This window comes from Mus musculus, chromosome 5, assembly GCF_000001635.26.
Source record: "Mus musculus strain C57BL/6J chromosome 5, GRCm38.p6 C57BL/6J".
NCBI lineage: Eukaryota > Metazoa > Chordata > Mammalia > Rodentia > Muridae > Mus > Mus musculus.
In genome coordinates, this window is record NC_000071.6 from 25,440,042 (window position 1) to 25,462,681 (window position 22,640).

A 22,640-nucleotide genomic window follows, 5' to 3' on the forward strand; every position below is an offset into this window, starting at 1 on the left:
CACATAGAATCTGGTTGCTCTACTCAATGATGACTTGGTCAAGGAAAAAATAAAGAAAGAAATTAAAGACATTTTAGAATTTAATGAAAATGAAGACATGTCATACCAAAATTTATGGGACACAATGAAAGCAGTGGTAAGAGGAAAACTAATAGCTCTAAGTGCCTCCAAAAAGAAACTGGAGAGAGCTTACACTATCAGCTTGAAGGCACACCTGAAAGCTCTAGAACAAAAAGAAACAAATACACCCAAGAGGAGTAGAAGGCAGGAAATAATCAAACTTGGGGCTGAAATCAACCAGATAGAAACAAAAGAACTATACAAAGAATCAACCAAACCAGGAGCTGGTTCTTTGAGAAAATCAACAAGCTAGATAAACCCTTAGCCAGACTAACCAGAGGGCACAGAAACAGTATTATATTTAATGAAATCAGAAATGAAAAGGAGATATAACTATGAAATATATCTTAAAATAACTATTCTGTTTGTTGAATATTAACAGTTGAAAATATTAAAATCATGTTCTACACACACACACACACACACACACACACACACACAAAGACTGGAGAGATGGCTCAGCAGTTAAGAACGCCGACTGCTCTAATCCCCAGTACCACAGGGAAACTTATCTATCACCCATTTCAGGAGATCCAACACCCTCTTCTGACCTCTGAGGGCAACAGGCTTATACAACGTACACTTACATACATGGAGGCAAAATATTTATAAACATAAAATAAAAATCAATAAATCTTGAAAAATAGTTCAGTTATTATAGAAAACCTAAGTAATGTTCCTGAAGGGGGAGGGGGGAGCCACATGGTAGGGCAGTGGTGGCGCATGCCTTTGATCCCAGCACTTGGGAGGCAGAGATGGATCTCTATGATTACAGGCCAACCTGATCTACAGAATTAATTCCAGGTCAGCAAGGCTACACTGAGAAACATTTTCTTGAAACACTGAGACAGGGAAGGAGGGAACGTGGGAGAGAGGGAGGTAAGGAGGGGGCACACCAGCCTCATGCAGTTGCAAATGCCCAATCCCATATCTCTATAGTTCTAATACTGACATCAAGGATCACTTGACCCTAAGTGCCTGTGCAACAAAGCAAAAATCCTGTATTTCAAATAAAAATAAGTATATCGATCAACAGAATTATAAATAGAATAACCATATAATCCAGCAAACCCATTATTGGGTATATATCCAAATTAAATTAAATTAATACATAGAAAAGGTATCTATTCTGTTATTTTAATAAGAATACAATCCACAAATAGCAAAAAGAATCAGCCAATGAGTAATAAACAGATATACATATAAAATGGAATAGTATAGAAATAAGAATAAAAAATAAAGATCAATGATAAATGTTTCAATGGTTAAGAGCAATGGTTGCTCTTGCAGAGACTTAGGTTCAGTTCCTAATACCTACACAGGGGGTTACAACCATTTCCAATTCCAGTTCTAGAGAACCCAATACCTTCTTCTGGACTCCACAGGCACTGCACTGGTACCCAAACATACACACAGGGAGAGCATCTGTACATGCATAATAAAACTTCTTTTAAATAAAAACAAACTAGCCAGCCATGGCTGTGACTCTAGCTCTCAAGACGGGAAGACAACAGGATCACAAGTTTAAGGCCAATCTTAGCTATATAGTGACCTGAAGCTAACCAAGACTATAGAGCTAGACCCTGTAACAGAAAAAAATATTATTCCATCTCCAGAAATGTGTGTGGAAATGGATAATACTATGTGAACTAGTATATAAGTCAAAAACATTAAAAAAAAATACCCAATTTAAAAAGAAGAGAGAGAAAGACATGATTTATTCTTCCTTTCATTCCCCCTGAATTTCAGCATCATCTGTCTACAGCTTTTTTTTAATTAGGTATTTTCTTCATTTACATTTCCAATGCTATCCTAAAAGTCCCCCATACCCTCCCCCCCACTCCCCTACCCACCCACTCCCACTTCGTGGCCCTGGCGTTCCCCTGTACTGGGGCATATAAAGTTTGCATGACCAACAGACCTCTCTTTCTAGTGATGGCCGACTAGGCCATCTTTTGATACATATGCAGCTAGAGTCAAGAGCTCCGGGGTACTGGTTAGTTCATAATGTTGTTCCACCTATAGGGTTGCAGATCCCTTTAGCTCCTTGGCTACTTTCTCTAGCTCCTCCATTGGGGGCCCTGTGATCCATCCAAAAGCTGACTGTGAGCATCCACTTCTGTGTTTGCTAGGCCCCGGCATAGTCTCACAAGAGACAGCTATATCAGGGTCCTTTAAGCAAAATCTTGTTAGTGTGTGCAATGGTGTCAGCATTTGGAGGCTGATTATGGGATGGATCCCCGGATACGGCAGTCTCTAGATGGTCAATCCTTTTGCCTCAGCTCCAAACTTTGTCTCTGTAACTCCTTCCATGGGTGATTGTTCCCAATTCTAAGAAGGGGCAAAGTGTCCACACTTTGTTCTTCGTTCTTCTTGAGTTTCATGTGTTTTGAAATTGTATCTTATATCTTGGGAGCTTGCTGCCAAGTCTGATCCCCACAGTTCATATAGAAGGAGAAAACTTCCCAAGTTGTACACACACACACACACACACACACACACGCACGCACGCAGGCACGCAAGCACGCACGCAATAACTTTTCTTAAAAAAGATAAAGTAGGGATGGAGATATGGCTCCGTGGTTAAGAGCACTGACTGTTCTTCCAGAGGATCCAAGTTTGATGGCCAAAACAGCCACACTAAAACAGACATCTACCTATAACTCCAGTACCAGGAAATCCACCACCCTCTTCTGATTTCCTTGGCTACCCTGTGCACACACATATATATGCAGGCAAATCTCATACAAACACAAAAATTTTTTTTAGAAAAGATGAAGTAACCTTTCAATTTTTTCTAAGAAACTTTATGAGATTATTTATACATCAAGATAATACTCAGGCTGGAGAGATGGCTCAGCAATTAAGAGCACTGACTGCTCTTCCAGAGGTCCTGAGTTCAATTCCCAGCAACCACATGGTAGCTCACAACCATCTATAATAGCATTCGATGCCCTCTTCTGGTGTGTCTGAAGACAGGTACAATGACTCATAAAAATAAAATAAATAAATCTTTTAAAAAAAAAAAAGGATAATACTCATCTTGGTGAACAGCAAAGAGCAGAATGCTGTCCAGGTGTCACACACACGTGGGAAGCACAGCTGGCAGACTACCCAGTCATCTTCTACTCAGGCCATGAGGCCAACAACTTACTAAATCATGAATTTGTTGGATTTTGGAATGATTTTTGGTATTTTACTTATCTACTCTTGTGGGTACACAATGCATACCTGTATGTTAAGATATCGGAAGGCTGAGTACACAGAAGTTTACAGATTAACCCAGGACTTCATAATACCATTCACTAATGAAGCATTTTCCTCTATATTCATATTAAACAAAGCAGATTAAACATATACTTAATGGTTCACAAGTCAGAAATATACTAAAGACATAAAAAAATTGTATTTGTTTCAATAAAAGACATTCATGTATACAAAATAATTCAAACTAAATAAGCACTCAAGGGAAAAACTGAGAAAGCAACCTTAGTTTTTCACTCTATCAATACACATCAAATAATTTAAGCAGATGGATGACTTGAGAGTTTCATATACAGACAAATGCTAACACAGACATTTCTATACAAACGCTATGTATAGTGTATAAATAAGTACAGATGATTATTTTGTCAAAACTCTCATCAAAATCCAATACCTGTCTCCACAATATTTTCTGTTTCCGTCGTCTCCAGTCCATCCATGCTGTCCTCATCTTCCACTGTAGATTTTCCTCTACTTCGAGGCCTACAGCAAGAAATTAACTAATTAATTAAGCACATAAAATCAAATTATAAAATTTTTGCTTGGTTGTTTTTTGAGACACTCTCACATATAACCCAGCCTGGCTTTGGACTCCTAATATTGCTTCCTCCTCCTCCTCCTAACTACTGAGATGTGCACCATGGACTATCACACCCAGATAAATGTTGAATTTTAAGACTTAGATCTAAATACCATATAAAGCATACTTGGCAAATACAGCAAATAACATTTGAGCTTTCTCTTGCATAATAACACATTAAGTAATAAAAATTATTTTCTTCCTTAAAGCCTGAATGTAAGGACAAACCCATGTTAATAAATATCTTAAGTTTGGAACTACTAATTCAGGATTTTGCTTCTTTAAAGTGACATTTTCCAAAACTCCCTCTATATCCATTATTAGCTTTTGTATTTCTAATAAGTTATTTACAAAGTTCAGACTCTTAAAAGGCTGTAGTCTACATTTAGTAAAATTTAAAAGTGATACCTGAAAATTCCATTTACTAAAAGCTTATGTGATTGGGCCAGCAAGATCATTCAATGGGTAAGGGTACTTGCCTCCAACCCTGAGGACCTGAGTCAACTCCTGGGGACCCACATGTTAAAAGGAACAAAAGAACCCTGCAAGCTGTTCTCTGACTCCTACATGTGCACATGAATACATAGAACCACAGAAATAAGTCAAGTGTAATTTTTTTAAAAATTAAGTAGATTTAAAAGAAAAACAAAAACAAAAAGTGGCCAGACTTGGTAGTTCAAACCTTCATTTAATCCCAGCTCTCAGTTAGATCTTTATGAGCGTAAGGTCAGCCTAGTCTACACAGCAAATTCTAGGGCTACATAATGTGACCCAAATTTCTTCCTTAATTAATTAGTTAGTTAATTTTATCAGTATAATAATATAGAATAGAAAAGATGAGAGCAATCAATACAGCTTAGTAGTAGAGAATTTATCTAACATAAACAAGGTCCCAGGTTTAATCACCAACAGAAAAAATAATTATTTAATTAAGATCTGAAAGAGCTGCTCAGTGGACATCTTATTCATCAACTGCAACAAATACCATGGTTTTCTTCTGTTTTTAATTCAGAGCCAAAAACTAACACTTCATTTACAAAAAACAAACAAACAAACAAAAAAAACACACAAACTTGATTCCATCCAAGCACTCTTTTAGGTATATTTATTAGCCTTTGATCAATGGTGGTTCTCAATGGTAGGGAGCAGAGTTGATTTCTCCCAGAAATTATCTGGCAATGTCTGAACATGTTGTTTGTTGCCCCAATATGGAGTGCAGAAGCTACTCAACTCAGTCAGTAGAGTCTGGTAGTGCTGCTAAACACACTACAACACAGGAGGTGCCTCTGCCAAGAAATCAGCTAGTTCACCAGGTCAACAGTTTAGAGAACAGGGTCTAGTCTCTTGTCTATATGCAGCAACTACTAAATATATGAGTTCCATTTTTCACTTTATTTTTATGATAAAATAGAAACTATAAAATATTAAAAGATATTTAGGGCCTGAGTTCAGTTCCCAGCACCTACATTAGGAATCACACAATCTGATACACTCTTCTGGTTTCTGTGGGGATCCACACACAGTGGCATAAACACATAGACCCATACACACACGTATGAATTTTCTTAATCACAAGAAATATAAAGGTCTATTGTTCAAAAGAAATGCTAAAGTGGACTAGACACTCCATGAGTCTTAAGATTTGGTTCAAGAAATAACCTCCTGGTATTTTAAGCTGAAAGCTTTAAGCAACATTTGATTGGTCCTTCTGACCTCTTCATAGTAGTACATTGCATTTTGCCTGTTCTTTGGGTGGAACTATCTCACACAGCAACGATTCCATTGTATTCCCAGTACAATCACCTGAAACTTTCCACTACCTGGCTTCTCTTGCAGAGTACCTATATCTATATCTCTCCTAAGCTATCTTACCAATTCTGCCTTTGATTTCAGTGGTCAAAATCCATAAAGGGTCAGGAAAAAAAACAGCTCAGAGGTTAATGGTCACAGTCACCAAGCCAGATGACCTGAGTTGAGTTGCTCACATGATGGAAGTAGAGAATCATCTGACCTCTACACATGCATAGTAGTACATACCCATGTGGCAACACAAATATTCTAAAAATGAGTAAAATGCAAGAAAAATCCCTAAAGTTATCTACAGCACAGCAAGGAAATACCCAACTCCCAAGTTTAACACCTAAGGCCCTTTTAAACAAATGATAAGTTTGGCTTTCCATCTCCCCCCACCCCATGTACCTCTGGAAGATCCTTCCCTCCTAGATGACTTATGAAACATAAAAATAACCATTTTAGATGGAAAAGATGAGGATGTTTTCCTAAAATTATACAGCTTCTACAATTTTCAAGATGAGTAAAAAAGATAATTTTCCCTTTGAAATGAAATCTGTAATGCCAAGTTTGGTCTGAATAAAAATGGACTTAGTTACCAGAGAGTGAATTGCTTTGCAAGAATTAGAAGGATTAGGAGATGTGGCCTTCTTGGAAGAGGTTCAAAAGCCCATGTAGGGCCCAGTCTCTCTCAACCTCTCCACCTGGAGAATGTAGTTCTCAGCTACTGCTCTAGCACCATGCATGCCACCACACTCCCTGTCATGACAATAATTGACTAACCCTCTGAAACTGTAAGCAAGCACAACTTAAATGCTTTCTTTTATAAGTGTTGCCGCCTTGGTCACAGTGTCTCTTCACAGCAAAGTAAACTGACTAAGTCACCAAAGCTTCATGTCTCTGGCATTGAAGGCTTGTTTCACCATACCAGACATTTATTCTTAGTAAGAACAGAAATTGCTATAATTATTCTTTAGTGATATTTGTCATTATTAAAAGTCATTAGAGAAGCTGGAGAAATGACTCAGCATTAAGAAGAGCACTAGATGCTCTTCCAGAGGGCCTAGGTTCAATTCCCAGAATCCACATGACAACTCACAACTGCCTATAACTCCCATTCCAGAGGATCCAGTACACTCACACAGACATACATGCAGGCAAAACATCAATGAACATACATACATACATACATACATACATAAAAACACCTTTTTAAAAGTCATTAGAATTTGTATAATCTTTGGCCCAGGAAGGCAAGATGAGAATTTATCATGAATAAATAATAAAGCAAACAAAGTCATTAAATGAAGGATTTTCATTTGAGCATTGTATTTGTATTGGTTTGAATGAGAAATGTCTCCTATAGACTTAAGCATCTGAAAAAGTCTCCAGGTAGTACTGTTAAAAACTTATTATTATTATTTTATATCTTTAAAAAAAAAGTGTAGCCTTATTGGAGGAGGTGTGTCACTGGAGGTGGCTTCGTGAGTTCAAAGACTGGCACAATATCGGGTTAGCTCTCAACTTTACACTTGTGGCACATGATGAGCTCTAGACTTCCTGCTCCAGCTACCAACCTTCCCCATCATGATGAATTCTAAGCCTCTAGAATAGTGGATCTCAGCCTTCTTATGTTGTGACCCTTTAGTACAGTTCCTCATGTTGGGTAACCTCCAACCATAAAATTATTTATTTTGCTGCTACTTAATAACTAGTTTTGCTGCTGTTGTTATAAAACATAATATAAATATCTGATATACAAACTCCAACGAGGTTGCATCCCACAATTGAGAACCACCACCACCCTAGAAGCATACACCAAGTAAATCCTTTCTTTTATAAATTGTCTTGGTCATGGTATTTTATCAGGGCAATAGGAAAGTAACTAATACAGTGTTAAGTTTCAAAAAATAGATATGAAAGACCTGCAAGATAGTCAAATGGTGAAGGTACCCATCACCAAGCCTGACAAGCCTGACAACTTCATTTTGATGTTTAGGAGGCACAGGGTAGAAGACAATCACCTCCAGCAAGTTATCCTCTGACCTCCCATGTGAGTACCATGGCTCATTTGCCCTCCCCACATACACAAAAAACAAATTAACTGGAATGTAATTTTCAAAATGATAGGGTACCAGCAGAGATTTCTCCCTGTCCACCAAGAAAAGACTATTCAGATGAATTATTTAATTATTTATTATGTTGATATTCAGCATCTACTAAAATCATATACAACTACAGTTAATAACATATAAATCTTTTATGACTATTCTCCCTATGTGAAGAGAAGCAACTTTTTCTGCATGTTTTCTACACACATACAGTGTGTGTGCTTATGTGAATAAACATACTGTGTGTGTGTGTGTGTGTGTGTGTGTGTAAAACATACCAAGTAAAACCCTAACATAACGGTAATAATGTTTTCCTTGGACTTGCAAAGTGGATCAGTTGATTAAAGGTCTTTTGCACTAATATCAACAATCTGAACTTGATCCCCAGGATCCGTATATTAAAGAAAACCAATTCTAACAAACTGTCCTCTTACCTCCATGTGTGCCCTAACAGGCATGTAGGCATGCATGCGCACTCACACTCACACACACACAGTCAGGAAGTAAAATTTATCTGTGCATCTATGGAAGTATTCTAGAGTGGGGACAGAGGGGCACACTGGGTTAAATCATGGTATCTTTCAAAGGCTTACTGGGGAAATAAAAGTCCAGGGGCCTACGTGCCCCTTTTACTGCATCTATCACTTCTGCCACCTGCTGGCATTAGACTCCACCTTCTGAGGCCTTTCTTTCAACCAGGACTGAAGACTCTTCCAAGCTTTCTCCCAAGCTATGGTTAGGGACTTCTAGGTCTAAGTCATTCAGTTGTCTAGACTTGGAAAATGGTTCTTGACTCTCCGGTCTACAGATTATCACTGTTGTATTAGACCAATCCAATATAGTTTCTATTAATATGTATTATGTATACTGATTATACTGATTCCGTTCATCCAAAGAAGAACCTATCTAAACCTATGAGCATTCTAAAATATCAAACTACCTCCTAAGAATCAAACATTGTCATTAGCTACATTGAGGACTCTCTCACGTCATTAGTTACACAGTTACTAAACCAGAAACCCTAGAAAAAAAAATGATGAGAGAAAATGATGGCCAAGGATGAGAGACTTGCTCTAGAGCAGAGGGGATTCTATGAAACATGCTAAGTATAGACTGAGGTGGAAAGATAGTTTAAAAGTGTGTGTGTGTGTGTGTGTGTGTGTGTGTGTGTGTGTGTGTGTGTGTGTGTTTTAAGTGTATGTGAATTAGAGAAGATGAATGCGTAAGCTTGATGTTTTCTTCTTACTAGAAACGTAACTTTATTTAAGATGGGAGGAAAGTATTGAGGATATTGTGCAAGCTAAACAAATGATCAGTAAAGAGCCACAACCCCAGTTCCTAAAAACAAATGAAATTTCTCCCTGATATATTCTGCCTCATCTGTTGAAAAGGGATAATGGTATCTATCTCATTAACACATGTCTATTACTACAGTTTAGTATTCAGTAGTTACCTACACTTATATAAATTTTTATTCCTATTAGTATGGTAACATAAAAAACATTGATACTAAGACAACAACAGAGTCTCCTTAACAATCAATGCTTTTTTTGTTTGTTTTTTTAAAGGTTCATAATTGTGTGCCTTTATGTATGCTTGTGTACCTCTGGCATGGTGCCCAGAAAGGTCAGAAAAGGACATAGGATCTGCTGGAAATGATGTTACAGATGGTTGTGAAGCATCATGTGGGCAGCAGAAATCAAACCCAGATAGATCCTCTTTAAGAGCAACAAGTGCTCGCTAGGCCAGCTATCCATTCCCAAGTCACTTTTTAAACAACCTCAGTTCAAGCCCTGCCAGTGGTCCAACATTAAAAAATAATAAAATTTAAGATTATAGAAGGCATAAAGGGAAGAGAAAGAAATGAGAGAGGAAGGGGAACACCAAAGAAAATGAAGTCTGTATAGATAGTTTAAAGAAAGAAAGAAAGAAAGAAAGAAAGAAAGAAAGAAAGAAAGAAAGAAAGAAAACCACTTCAGTCCTGCCAGCCTCCCCCCCGGCCCCCCCCCCCCCGCGCCCCAACACACACAATCATGTTTAGTTAGTGTACAGGTTGCTGTGGAGGCCAGAGGCATCTGATGCCCCTGGAGCTGTGATCCATTGGTACTAGGATTTGAACCCAGGTTCTCTACAAGAGCAGTACACAGCCTTATCCGTGAGCCACCTCTCTAGCCCAGTACATTACTTCTTACATCACACTTAAATATTGCAACGTCTTTCCCCAACCTTCAAAACTAAATCAAAACTATTCCTTAGACTGACTTAAAATCCATACTACTTCTACAGTTTCATCTCTTGTCTGGTACCAGGCTTGCTAAACTCCTGGTAAATTTTATTCCTTCCATTACAAACTCACTCACGCCCCTCTCACCCAGTCCCAAGATGGCAGACCTATTGGTAAGGCCGGAGAGCAGACTGCCTGCCTGAAGAAACTACAAGAGCAAGAAAGATATACAGCAAAAAGTGGAGTTTCATAAAAGGATGGAGAAAGAGGTGTCTGGTTTCATCCAGGACAGTGAACAGATCAAGAAAAAGTTTCAGCCTATGAACAAGAAAGAGAGAGTGGAGCATACTACATGATGTGGTAGAGGTAGCTGGCCTCACATCCTTCTCCTTTGGAGAAGATGATGACTGTCACTATACCATGATCTTCAAAAAAGGGTTTGCACCCTCAGATGAAGGGCTAGACTGCTACCGTCATAGAGAGGCATGGGACCCCCCCAGAAGGCTGAGGAGAAGCAGAAGCTAAGGAGTTAGCTCAGAAGCAGGAGGAAGATGCAGCGCAGCAGGGAACCACGGTTGTGAGTCTTCCAGCAACTACAGGACAAGTATTGGCAAAGGAGCAGCCAAAGATGCAGCCTACATGCTACAGGCCAACAAGACCTATGGCTGTGTGCCTGTGGCCAACAAGTGGGACACATGCTCCATAGAAGAGGCCATGAATGAGATCAGAGCCAAATAATGTCTGCAGCAGAGTGGGGAAGAGTTGTCAACTACCTCCTAGGCATCCTACCAACTTGCTTTAACCTCCAGCAAGGCAGGGGCACGGATGGACAAGGCTGCTATCAGGACCCATCCTGGAGCTCCATTTCTAAACTATGAGGTCCTGCCAGGTGCCACTCAGGCTGGAGGAGAAGTAGGTGCTTATCACTGCTGGAATCTGGATGTATGGTTAGAGAGAGAGAGAGAGAGAGAGAGAGAGAGAGAGAGAGAGAGAGAGAGAGAGAGAATGAATGTGTGAGTATACGTGAGTAAATGTGTGAGTGGGTATTTAATCTGCATTATTCTCTATTACCCTTGGAACTTTCTTCCCCATGGGCCTGGGGTTACTTTACATTGAATAGATACTGTTTGACAATGAGCCCGCTCCCCCCTCCCAAAAAAAAAAAACCTCACTCACGTGGTACAGCTTTTGCACAAGCTACTCCCTCTGCCTGCAAAGTACCTCTATTTCCTCCAATAATCCCTCAGCAATCAAATAGGTAGAAATCAAAACTATAATGCTTTTCTGACTTTTAAAATCCTTACTTTTTAAAGATAACATTCTCAATTACTTATAAGTAACACCATGCCTGGTTTGAAGTAATGCAAGAGGGCAGGTTGTGGTTGTTTTCTAAGGAGAAAAAGAAGGAACACCTGGAGCTGGATAAGTATGGAAGTGGGGAGAATCCAGGAGGGGATGGGGAAGGAGAAACTATGATCAGAATATATTGTATGAAATTTCAAATAAAAAAATAATTAGGGCTGGAGAGATATTCAGCGATTAAGAGAACCGACTGTTCTTCCAGAGGTCCTGAGTTCAATTCCCAGCAACTACATGGTAGCTCACAACTATGTCATAATGAAATCTTATACCCACTTCTAGTACACACGTGTACATGCAGTTATACATTAAATTTTTTAAAGCACACAAAAATATTAATTACATGCCTATAGTATCTATACTTCCTTCCAGCTTACCAGTGTACTAAAAATACAGTGCAAGATAAAACAAAATTCCTAAAACTAGGCCATTTTTTTGGTTTGTTTGTTTGTTTGTTTCCCCAACACAGTATAGGGTTTCCCTGGATGTTCTGAATTTCATTTCGCAGACCAGGTTGGCCTTGAATTCACAGTCACCTACCTCTGCAGTGCTGGGAATAAAGGGACATGCCCCCATGCCCGGTCACTGTACTTTCTAGTACATATGAAAATCTCTATGCAATACATCATTTACTTTCTTTAGAAAAAAAAAACTATTTTTCAATAATATATTTTATCAAAAGTAATAATAAATGAACTAAAGCTGGTGTGTGTTGTTGTTTTAGGTTAAGTGATGACAGGATAGGGGATTCGTTACATTATTCTCTACATACTTACATATAACCAACCATTTTTTTAAGATAGAAGAGTTTCTAAGAGTAAAGGGAAAAGGATATCCTTAGGAAGGAAGGTGGATAATTTTTAACAAGGATAAAGGAATCACCAGTGGAAAGTCTCATGAAAGAAATTATTGCAGCAAAAAGACCTTTGCTGAAAAGTATCAGCAGAATAAAGAACTCAGACAGAGCTTAGCGGAACTGTGTTAGTGCAGAGCCTCCAGTACATTAAAACACAAGTCCTATGAGAAGACTGCCTCGTTCAAATTCTGGCTCTACAACTCTCTGGAACTCTTTGTTGAAAAGGAAAACAGGAGTAACAACCTCCATTCAAAAGATTTCATAACAACTAAACGTGAAGATGCTTACACAGTTTTTCTAAAGTGCTGCTTCACCTAAGTTCTCATTGTCTTCATCTAGACTACAGACAGAACAGGCTCTCAAAGGCCAAGGAACTTGTGAACTCTCTTGGGCATTGCACAGATTACACTGACAGTCCAACTGGCTTTTTTTCCTCCTGGGCATACAGCTGATTAACATTTTTGTGAATTTCCCTTACATGTGATTGAGATGAAAGCACTACTGACAGGAGACTCTTATCCACTCACAGTACTTGTCCCAAACCTCCCTAGAATATGTAACTCCATCACCTCGTCTCTTCGTGGCAAAGTCAACACTTGAACCACCTTTTCACATTGAGTGTTGACATCAGAGATCAGGCCAAGTTCTACATGACTAAGTTAGTTACCTAGCATGGCTCCAACTAACAGTTTTCTTTGTGGATTCATCATAACAATCAACATTTTAAAGAAAGGGAAAATAACAAATTCAGGAATTAGCAAGGCATAGTACCACAGGCCTGTAATTCCAGCACAGACTCATACCAAGACACCAGAGTGGTCTACCTAACAAATTCCAAGCCAGTCGGGGTTACACATATAACCCATCTCAATAAGAAAAGAAGATCAAGGAGATTACTCAGTGAGTACAAGCACTTACTACATACACCTGACCAGTCTGATAATTCTCAGAGCCCATAAAAGTATCCCGTTAATCCAGGACTCCTATAGTGAAAGATAGGAAGTAGAAAAAGAGAATCACCCAGAAACTGGTTTATGTAGCTCAGCAGAAAAAAAACAAGAAACAAGGTGGAAGGCAAGAACATTGCCCAAAGTTATTCTCTGATTTGCATGTGTGACCCACACAAAATATTTTAAATATATGAATGACGGGGTCCCTAAAAAGCCATCGCTAGGCATGGATTTTACTACATAGACCAGAGAAGACAAAAAATTTTAAAGTAAAAGTAAAGGGGGGGAAAGGCAAGAAATGAAATAAACAACAACAACAAAACTACAGTCAAGCACGCAGTCATGCATGCACTGGGAGACTAAGGCAAGAAGACCACAAGACCATTCTGGGCTAAAGAGTGAACTCAAGGTGCACATGTGAATAGAGACAGTATTACAAGAGAATGTTTAGTACAATCCCACTTGTTTTGTTTAAATACCATTTTTAAAAAATTTTTATGTTATGTGCTCTGATGTTTTGCCTGCATGCATGTCTGTATGTCAGATCCCTTGGAACTACAGTTGTAAGCATCCATGTGTGTGCTGGGATTTGAACCTGAATCCTCCTGAAGAACAAGACCATGTTCTTAATTACTAAGCCATCTCTCTTAGCCCTCTTTGTCAGGTATGGTGTCATATATCTATAATCTCATGATTCCAGAGCTTGAGGAAGTAGTATGATAAATTTAAGGACATTTGAAGCTACACAGCAATACTGCTTCCCAAAAATAATATTGACCAAAAACAAAAAGCTAAAAACATTCTGTTGTAAAGTACTTGGCTGGCATGCATGAAATCCTGGGTTCTATCCCAGAAGCCACATAAAACTAAGCATAGTGGTCGATACATGTAATACCAGCAGTTAGCAGGAGTAACAACATAAATAGTAAAGACAAGCTCAGGATACATGAAATTCTTTCTCAAAAAATAAAAAAGCAAATACTCCTATGTACTCATGTTTCATTGCATACAGCATCTTATCTACAAGCCAGAAATGTGGAGACAGAATGATCAAATGATCACCACCGTACTTGTGATTTATACCATTTGTTAGTTTATGGTAAACGCACACAACATGTGTTAAAACACTTTAAAATAAGCCAGATGTGGTGGCATACATCTTTAATCCCAGCGCTGGAGGCAGAGACAGGTATATCTCAGAGTTCCAGGATAGACAGGGCTACACAGAGAAATAATAATTATTAAAAAAAAACTTTAAAGATATATGATTAATAATAATGTTAAATGATCAAAACCAAACTCCCAAACTCCTATATTATCATCTTGTGAAGTGAAACATCAAGGCTAAGGGAAAATATTAGGATGTTTTATAACGAACATATTATTTAATCAATCTCATTAAAGTGGATGTATTTATACTTAAGTAAATATATGTTTTAAATTCTCTTTTAGGATATTTTAATGTGTATGAGTACTTTGCTTACATGTGTATAGGCACACCATGTTCACGTCTGGTACTCAGGCTGGCCTTGAACTCAGAAATCCGCCTGCTCTGCCTCCCGAGTGCTGGAATTAAAGGCGTGCACCACCACGCCAGGCTAAAACCTGTCTCTCTTTAAGATGCTTTTCTGAAGCATTTTGTCCAGGCAACTCAAAAGAAGAAAAATGGTATCAGAAATACAGACAGTAAGTTTTTTTCTGAAAGATAGAAGCCCTAATGCTCAGGTACCCTTGGATGTAACTTTATTTAAAAATAGAGCTGCCTTTAAGGTAAAATGAAGTTAAAATGGACTTAAGATGTAGTCTGATGGGGCCGGGGAGCAGGGCTAGAGAGATAGCTCAAAGGTAAAAGTTATTTGTTGCTCTTGCAGAGGAACTGGGTTGGTTCAGTTCCCAGCACCAATATGGTGGTTCACAGCCATCCATTAACCTGGTTCGAGAGGATCCAACCTCTTCTGACCTTTATGGGCACCTAGCACAAAGCTAGTGCACATACATACATTCAGGCAAAACTCTATCTAACATAAATAAAATGAATAAATCTTATCTTTGTAAATTAACAACAACAAAGAAGAAGAGAAGAGAAAGAAAGAGAAAGAGAGAGAGAGAGAGAAAGAAAGAGAAAGAGAAAAAGAGAGAGAGAGAAAGAGAAAGAGAAAGAGAGAGAGAGAGAGAGAGAGAGAGAGAGAGAGAAAGAGAAAGAGAAAGAGAAAGAGAAAGAGAAAGAGAAAGAGAAAGAGAAAGAGAAAGAGAAAGAGAAAGAGAAAGAGAAAGAGAAAGAGAAAGAGAGAGAAGGAGTCTCAGGGCTGTTGAGGTGGTGGCTCAGCAGGTAAAGGCACTTGTTGCCAAACCTGTCAACAGGAGTGCAATACTCATGACCCACAGCATAGAAGGAGACAACCAACTCCCACAAATTATCCTCTGACTTCCATATAGGTGTGTGAGCATGAGCATGCATGCACACACACATACAAGTTTAACAAAATGACATCACAATTCAAACAAACAAACAAACACAAAAAAAGCAAGACCATGTCAACACACAGTAAGAATACAGCTAATCTGCAAACCAAACTGAAAAGCCTAAAAAGAATGAACTCAACTGATTTGGATTTTCAGCTTCCAATAGTGAAAGAAACAAAGAGGGAGGTTCTATTATTTTAAGTAGCTACTCTGTGGTAATTTGTTAGTACCACAAAGGAACTGGTGGAGGCAGAACTAAAAAGTACTCTGTTAGATACTTTCCTGAGGACTTGAGGTCTAAGTTCAGAAGTACACACCAATATGACGAGTAACCCTCATACTAAGAGGAAAATGGTCACTACAGAAACTACAAACAACCAATCGGGCATATGAGTTAGGGGGGTGGGGGGTAGTGAGGAGGGAGGGAGGGAAATCACAAGCACAGGGTAACAGACACTTAAGACTCCTCCCCATTTTCTATCAAGAAAATACAGGCCCAGAAAGTAAATGGCCATGGTCAGTTTGAAAGTGGAGCCAACTCTCTCAGATCCTTCCCACCTCTGATAGTTTAATCTTAACTAACAAACAAAACAAAAATAAGGAAGCTCAAAAGGAAAAACAAAAAACTTTTTTGATTCTGAGATATGGAAAAGTAGCTTTGGCTTTATTATTACTTATATAAATTCATCCAAATGGGTTCCTCCACATTTTGAGTGAGTCACTGTGGCATAACTAGTGAGGCCTTGTCTTGCAATAACACTAAAGGAGGAGACTTAAATTATATGGAAACGACTGAGGGGGCTATATATAGCACAGAGACTACTTCATACACATTCTAGTAACAGGGAATCCTCCAGAACTCCAACTTCTTATCTTATCAGCTCTTCAGTGGACTGGTCCATATCCAAAGACAAGTTAACTATTGCTCAATTCTGCTCCGTGTCTCCACTACACATATGCACTCTTGCACACACAGATGCACACCGTGATATTCGGTTAGCTTAAAACAAAAACAAACACCAGGAAAGAAACAAACCCCATGTCCCCCTCTGCCACTCCTGCCTAGCTTTCACATGGGCTCTGAAGACCTGGGCTCTGGGCCTCATACTTGCCCATCAGGCGTTGTATCCACTGAGGCATCTCTGCAGTCTCAACTGTAACTATGTAAGACAAAGTGTAATACAAGGGTAAAGAAAATAAAAACGTATAATGCCTTACATCTAGTCAATAGCAAAACTTCATTGAAAATAAAAGTCTTCCTGGGCTCAAGCCCCAACATTCAGATGAAGGGGAAGAAATCTTATTTATCATTATTATACTCTCTCCTCACCTGGAAAAACATTTCTCTGGGCAAATTGGTAAGAAAATAATACATTATATATAAGGCACATTAAACTGATCTCCCTCCAAATCCTCAATCAATCCTTCCAAAAAAAAAAAGAATTCTATGGGACTAGAGAGATAGCTCAGTGATTAAAGAACAGCTGCTGCCCTTCTAGACAATCCAAGTTCAGTTCCCAGCACCCACAACAACTGTCTGTATGTAAGTCTAGCTCAAGGACTTACAACACCTTCTGGCTTCCACTAGCATGTCTGTAACATATGAACATACATACATGGAACAAATAAGTAAGTCTTGGGGGTGGGAATTCCATATGAAAAAGGACATAAGTAAGTGGATATATTTTAAGTTGTGGAATATTGTAACTCTAGAAATTTTATGACATAAACCTAAATTAATTTTCTTAGATATGTGTTTTTAGCTGGACAGTGGCGTCTCACACCTTTAGCTCCAGCACTTGGGAGGCAGAGGTGGGTGAATAGCTGAGTTCGAGGCCAGCCTGGTCTACAGAATGAGTTCCAGGACAGCCAGGGCTACACAGAGAAACCCTGTCTAGCCTAACAGTGACAGTACACACCACTAATCTCAGCGCTCTGGAGGCAGATATGCGGGAACAGGCCAGCTTAGTCTGCAGAGAGTTTTCCAGGAGCGCCAAGGATACAAAGAGAAACCCTGTCTCAAAACAGCAGCAAACAACAAGCAAAAAAAAAAAAAGGACAGGACAGGACAGGAAAGCGTTTTTTAAGCTCACAACTCAGAAGTTAGAAGAAGTCTACCAGGTAAGTATACCAACGTGAATACTGTCTATGCACAACAGTGTCCAGAACAGGAAAAGCTTCAAAGTAGTCACTCAATTGAAGTCATGACCTATCATACAAATGTATTAGTGAGCTACATTATTTGAATAAGACAAAAGGATAACTTTAAACATTCTTTTTACTAAATTTCAGGTATTTCCTCTTGGCCCCACTTGTCCATTTACCATTCACCTGGTTAGTAATTATTAATAATCAATACCTATTCAAAGGTTAAAATGATGAGCTTCGGACCACTTCATTACTTTTCCCCTTACGTGTTTTAAAGGCATTGTGCTCAGTGTTCCATATGCATGACCATTAAATGCTCTAGGCTTAATGAACTTGTCCAAAATGTTCCATTCTGATACACATACAGATACATACCGTGTGTGTGTGTGTGTGTGTGTGTGTGTGTGTGTGTGTGTGTATCTAAATAATAATTATGAAAGATTATTTACAAGTCACCACAGAGTAATGGCCAACCCAACAAAAACCCACTTCATTATTAGTGACCCAATCACATATCCTCCTAGCTCATATTTTGTTCCTTGTTATAGAATACACCTCCCATATGAAGCTGATGTACACATTATGGCTTTCCCAGCCTCAGTTATACCTACTACATGGAAGCACGCCTAGTCGAGGCCCCACAAAGATCTGAGAGAAAAACTTATAAAGGCTTCAGTAAATGTTTATGTTCCAAATGAAAGAGGTATGTGAGCAATGCCATCTTTCTGACAATGACTGTTAATGCAAATCCTCTTTTTCCTCACACCCTCTATCAATAATATTCCATAAATCCTTAGAGCTGGTCCTGACAACATGAAGAATCACTTCAATATGCCTACTTCTCTCTTCCTCTAAACCCTCTCTCCTGGCTGCTTATGGTTCTCATAATAGTAAGCCTGCTTCTCCCGTATCCTCTCATTCTCTTCTCAACAAAGCTGTAGTATGAGCATTTTTTTTCCTCCTTTAGGGTGCTAAAGGTTGAACCCAAGGCCTCACCTATACCAGGCGCTCTGAAAGGAACATTTTAGGTCACTTCTCTGCTCAAAAGCTCCCACAGGCATCTCTTCCCACATAAAAGTTCTCCCAAGGTCCTACATGGCCTGACTCCCAATACTTTGCTTACTTGCCCTTTATCACACTGTTCAGTCCTGATGCCTCTTTTCAATTCAGTTCTATGAAAAACTCAAGCACAAGAGCCTTTTTGCATTCATTGCTCCCTATGCTAATCCCCCACATCCACACCAGCCTCTGCACTCTCACAGTCGTCCCTTTTAGATTCAGTCATCTTACTGAAACCTCCCTAATCAGCTTACTAACCCAATACTGCTCGCTGTTCTTATCCTGTCCACTACTTTATTATTTCAACAATAATTAACATTTCATACATAATGAAATGTTTACCTATGTTAGTTTGTCTTCTCCCTCATCCTCATCAAGTTCCATTATCTTGTTCTCTATTTCCCATGGTAACATTATATTTTTCATATATTATAGCTGCTGAATAAATTTATCTAGCAACCACCAATATGGTGAGAATGAAAGGAACCAGAAGGGGGAACATATCTAAGTCTGTGACAATTTCATATGCTACTGAATTATATCTGTGAGGAAAATTTCTACTTGTTGAAGCCATTTTTTTAATTAAGGTTTCTGACATTTGACAAGACCTGAATAAGAATGTGCAGGAAAATAAATACAAGTGAAATATGAACTAGTGGGGATGAAGTATGAAGTGTTTGTATAGTACCATGCACAAAGTCTTGTTTAATTCCCATCCTACAACCCAGAAAAGACTACTGTAGGGATGTAGCCCAGTGGTAGCATGCTTGTCTGGTATGCATGAAACACTGGGTTCTATCCCCACACCCTAAAAAACTGGGTATGGTGGTACATGCTTATAATCACAGTACTTGGAGAGTGGAGACAAAGACGGAGATATCACAGTAGGTAGGATGATAAGGAGCTTGCCTTTCAATTATTAAGAACCTAAGCTGAATCCTCAGAACTCACATTTTAAAAAAGAGGACATGGGGCCTGGTGATGGTAGCACACACCTGTGATCCCAGCCTGGTCTACAGGGCTACAAAAAGAAACCCATGAGGTCCTTTGAATATGCTTGACCCAGGGAGTGACACTATTTGGAGGTGTGCCCTTGTTGGAGAAAGTGTGTCATTATGAGTGTGGGCTTTGAGATCCTCCTCCTAGCTGCGTGGAAGCCAGTATTCTGCTAGCAGCCTTCAGATGAAGATGTAGACCTCTCATCATCTCCTGCACATTCCTGCCTGGATGCTGCCATGTTCCCACCTTGATGATAATAGACTGAACTTCTGCACCTGTATGCCATCCCTAATAAAATGGTTGCCTTATTCATGATGTCTATTCACAGCAGTAAAACTAACCAAAACACCTTGTGTCAGGGAAAAGGAAAGGAAAGGAACAGAACGGAAAAGAAAGGCTGAAGCAATGACTGAGTAGTTAAGGACTGAGTTCAGTTCTTAGCACCCACATTAGGTAGCTCACATCTTAAGTTCTTCTGGCCTCCACAGGTACCTACATGCATGCACACACAAACGTAAATGCGCGTGCACGAACACACACAAATAAATGTAAAGAAGGTAAAAATCAAATAGGGAAGGTGCTTACTTGTTAATACCAGCACTAGCAAGGGAGAACTGAGAAGAGCCCATTACTGCCTACCAAGGACTAGGGTTCCAGACATGTGTACACATGGTTTTTATATGAGAGCCAGGAATCTGAAGTCAAATCCTCAGGCACTTTACCAACTGAGCTATCTCCTTAGCCCCTTATGGTATTGTTATTGGTTTTGCTTGTATCAGGGTCTTCCTCTGTAGCCATCACTGACCTGGAACCCACAATCCTCTGTCAGCCTCTGCAGTACTAGAATAACAAGTATGCACTAACCACCACACACAGTTACGTTTTAATTTTACACATGAAATAATCATTCTATTACCCATATTCACTGCCAACAGCAAAGAAACAATAGTTTACTCTGACAACTGTTCACTCCTCCTAACCTCTGCAAGTCATCTTTATATGCATTTATCTGCCCACAACCCAGTAAATGATACTGTGATCCCATTTAAAGCTGAAAAAACCTGCTACATGATCTTATCAAATGGCTACTAAGCAGAAAGACTAGGATGAGAATCTGACTACCAATGCCAGATTGAAGTGGAAACTTAAGGTTCTTTGGAAAAGTCAATTGTGTCAGATGCTGTTTTGCTGGAGCAAACAAGTAAAGGAGTGTTTTCCTGAGTGGACACGGGTGAAAGGATGTTTTACTAAGACAGACTTGTAAAGAAAGGTTTGTTTCACTGAAGCAGACACAGGAGAGAGAATATTCTGCTAAAGCAAGAATGTGAAAGGACACATGAAGAAAGATTCTTTGTTAATGACAGATTCTTATTAGTCTGCCTTGCACTGCATAATTGAGCTCCATTTGTTGAGGCTCCATTGAGAGAAATGCACCAAAAACCTTCTGGTGGTGTCCTGAAGCTTCTTGCTTCCACATACTTGGGCTGATTGGCTAAGTGATGTCATCTAAGACGGATGCATGAGCTGAGGCAAGACTGGTGGAGCACATGTGATGTTTGGAGGGAGTATAAATAGGATTTAACAGACTGTCACTTCTTGGTCTTGCTTCTTTGCTGATCATCTCTTTGTTGAGAGAGACAAGGCAGAGAACTTCTCCTGGTGTCCCTGCTGGTCCAAATCCCTCCTGCTGACTTCTTGCCCATTCAGTTGAAGCCTGGCTGTTCTTGCTAGGCTGTGTCACCACTGCTACTGTCCCAACACTACTGAACTGGACTGCCAATATATCCGTGAAGCTGACAGTTTGTGAGTGGATCAAGGTGCTGCTGCTGACCTGTGAATTGAACTGCTGATTTCCTAACAATGCAGATGGGATTTGCTCCAACGAACCATTCCTAAACAGGTCCACTTCTCCCATATCATAATGACCTTTCTTTTCCACTACTTCTGGTGAGTGGTGGGCTAGAAGGAAGGTTAAAGCATTTAAGAACCACCATAATAAGTAGACACTGAAAAGAAATTAAAGCTACTCCACAGAAAAACATTGCCAGCCCACAAACATCGTTCTGTCAAAAATGAAGTGTTCTCCATCATGCTGCTTGTTCCACTTATGACCTTTGTCTTAAAAACACTTGTATTATCTATCTAACTATTTATTTTTGGGGGAGGAACAGATGTCATAGCACACATGTGGAGGTCAAAAAAAAAATTAAGGAAGTCAGTTCTCTCCTACCATGTGAGTGCCAGAACAATTCTGGTTGTCAGGATTGGCAGGGAGCACAAACCTCAGCCTCCTGTGTACTGGGATTGCAGGTGTGCATTCCTACCAATACCCTGTTTTGGGTTTTTTTTTTTTGGGGGGGGCCATGTGGAGAGGAGTATTAAAGACTGAAGTAGGTCCTTGTACACGTTAGGAAGAGCTCTCTCAATGAGCTACATTTCCAGCTTTCCATCTACATATTTTGACTATCATTTCATTTTAAACTTTTTTTTGTCAAGGTTTTTCTTTCAAAACTGCTGCTTGAATATTATTTGTTTTATGTCATGGCTCAAAAGTCTAACCAAAAAGTCATAAATGTTAAGGCCTGGTTAGATGGCTCAGTAGGTATGTGCACTTACTGTGCAAATATGGGGATATGAATGCAAATCCCCAGGACTCATGCAAAAAAGTGAGCATTTCTTCTCCTTCCCTCAGATGCTGCACACCATCCCTTACTCG

At 39.3% G+C, this 22,640-nt stretch overlaps 1 protein-coding gene and 1 pseudogene across 30 annotated transcripts in view; one reads left to right on the top strand and one right to left on the bottom strand.

Moving 5' to 3' along the window:
- The window catches only part of Kmt2c (lysine (K)-specific methyltransferase 2C), a 227,061-nt gene that overhangs the window by 168,247 nt on the left and 36,174 nt on the right, over positions 1-22,640 (bottom strand). For all 30 annotated transcript variants that reach the window (XR_003955625.1, XR_001784670.2, NM_001081383.2 and 27 more), the window contains exon 2: positions 3,779-3,867. Coding sequence is in view for 28 of the 30 variants with exons in the window: in NM_001081383.2 (NP_001074852.1) it covers positions 3,779-3,867 (89 nt within the window). In the remaining 2 variants the exon portion in view is untranslated. The remainder of the gene's footprint in view (positions 1-3,778; positions 3,868-22,640) is intronic.
- Gm18343 (predicted gene, 18343) lies at positions 10,257-10,867 on the top strand (annotated as a pseudogene).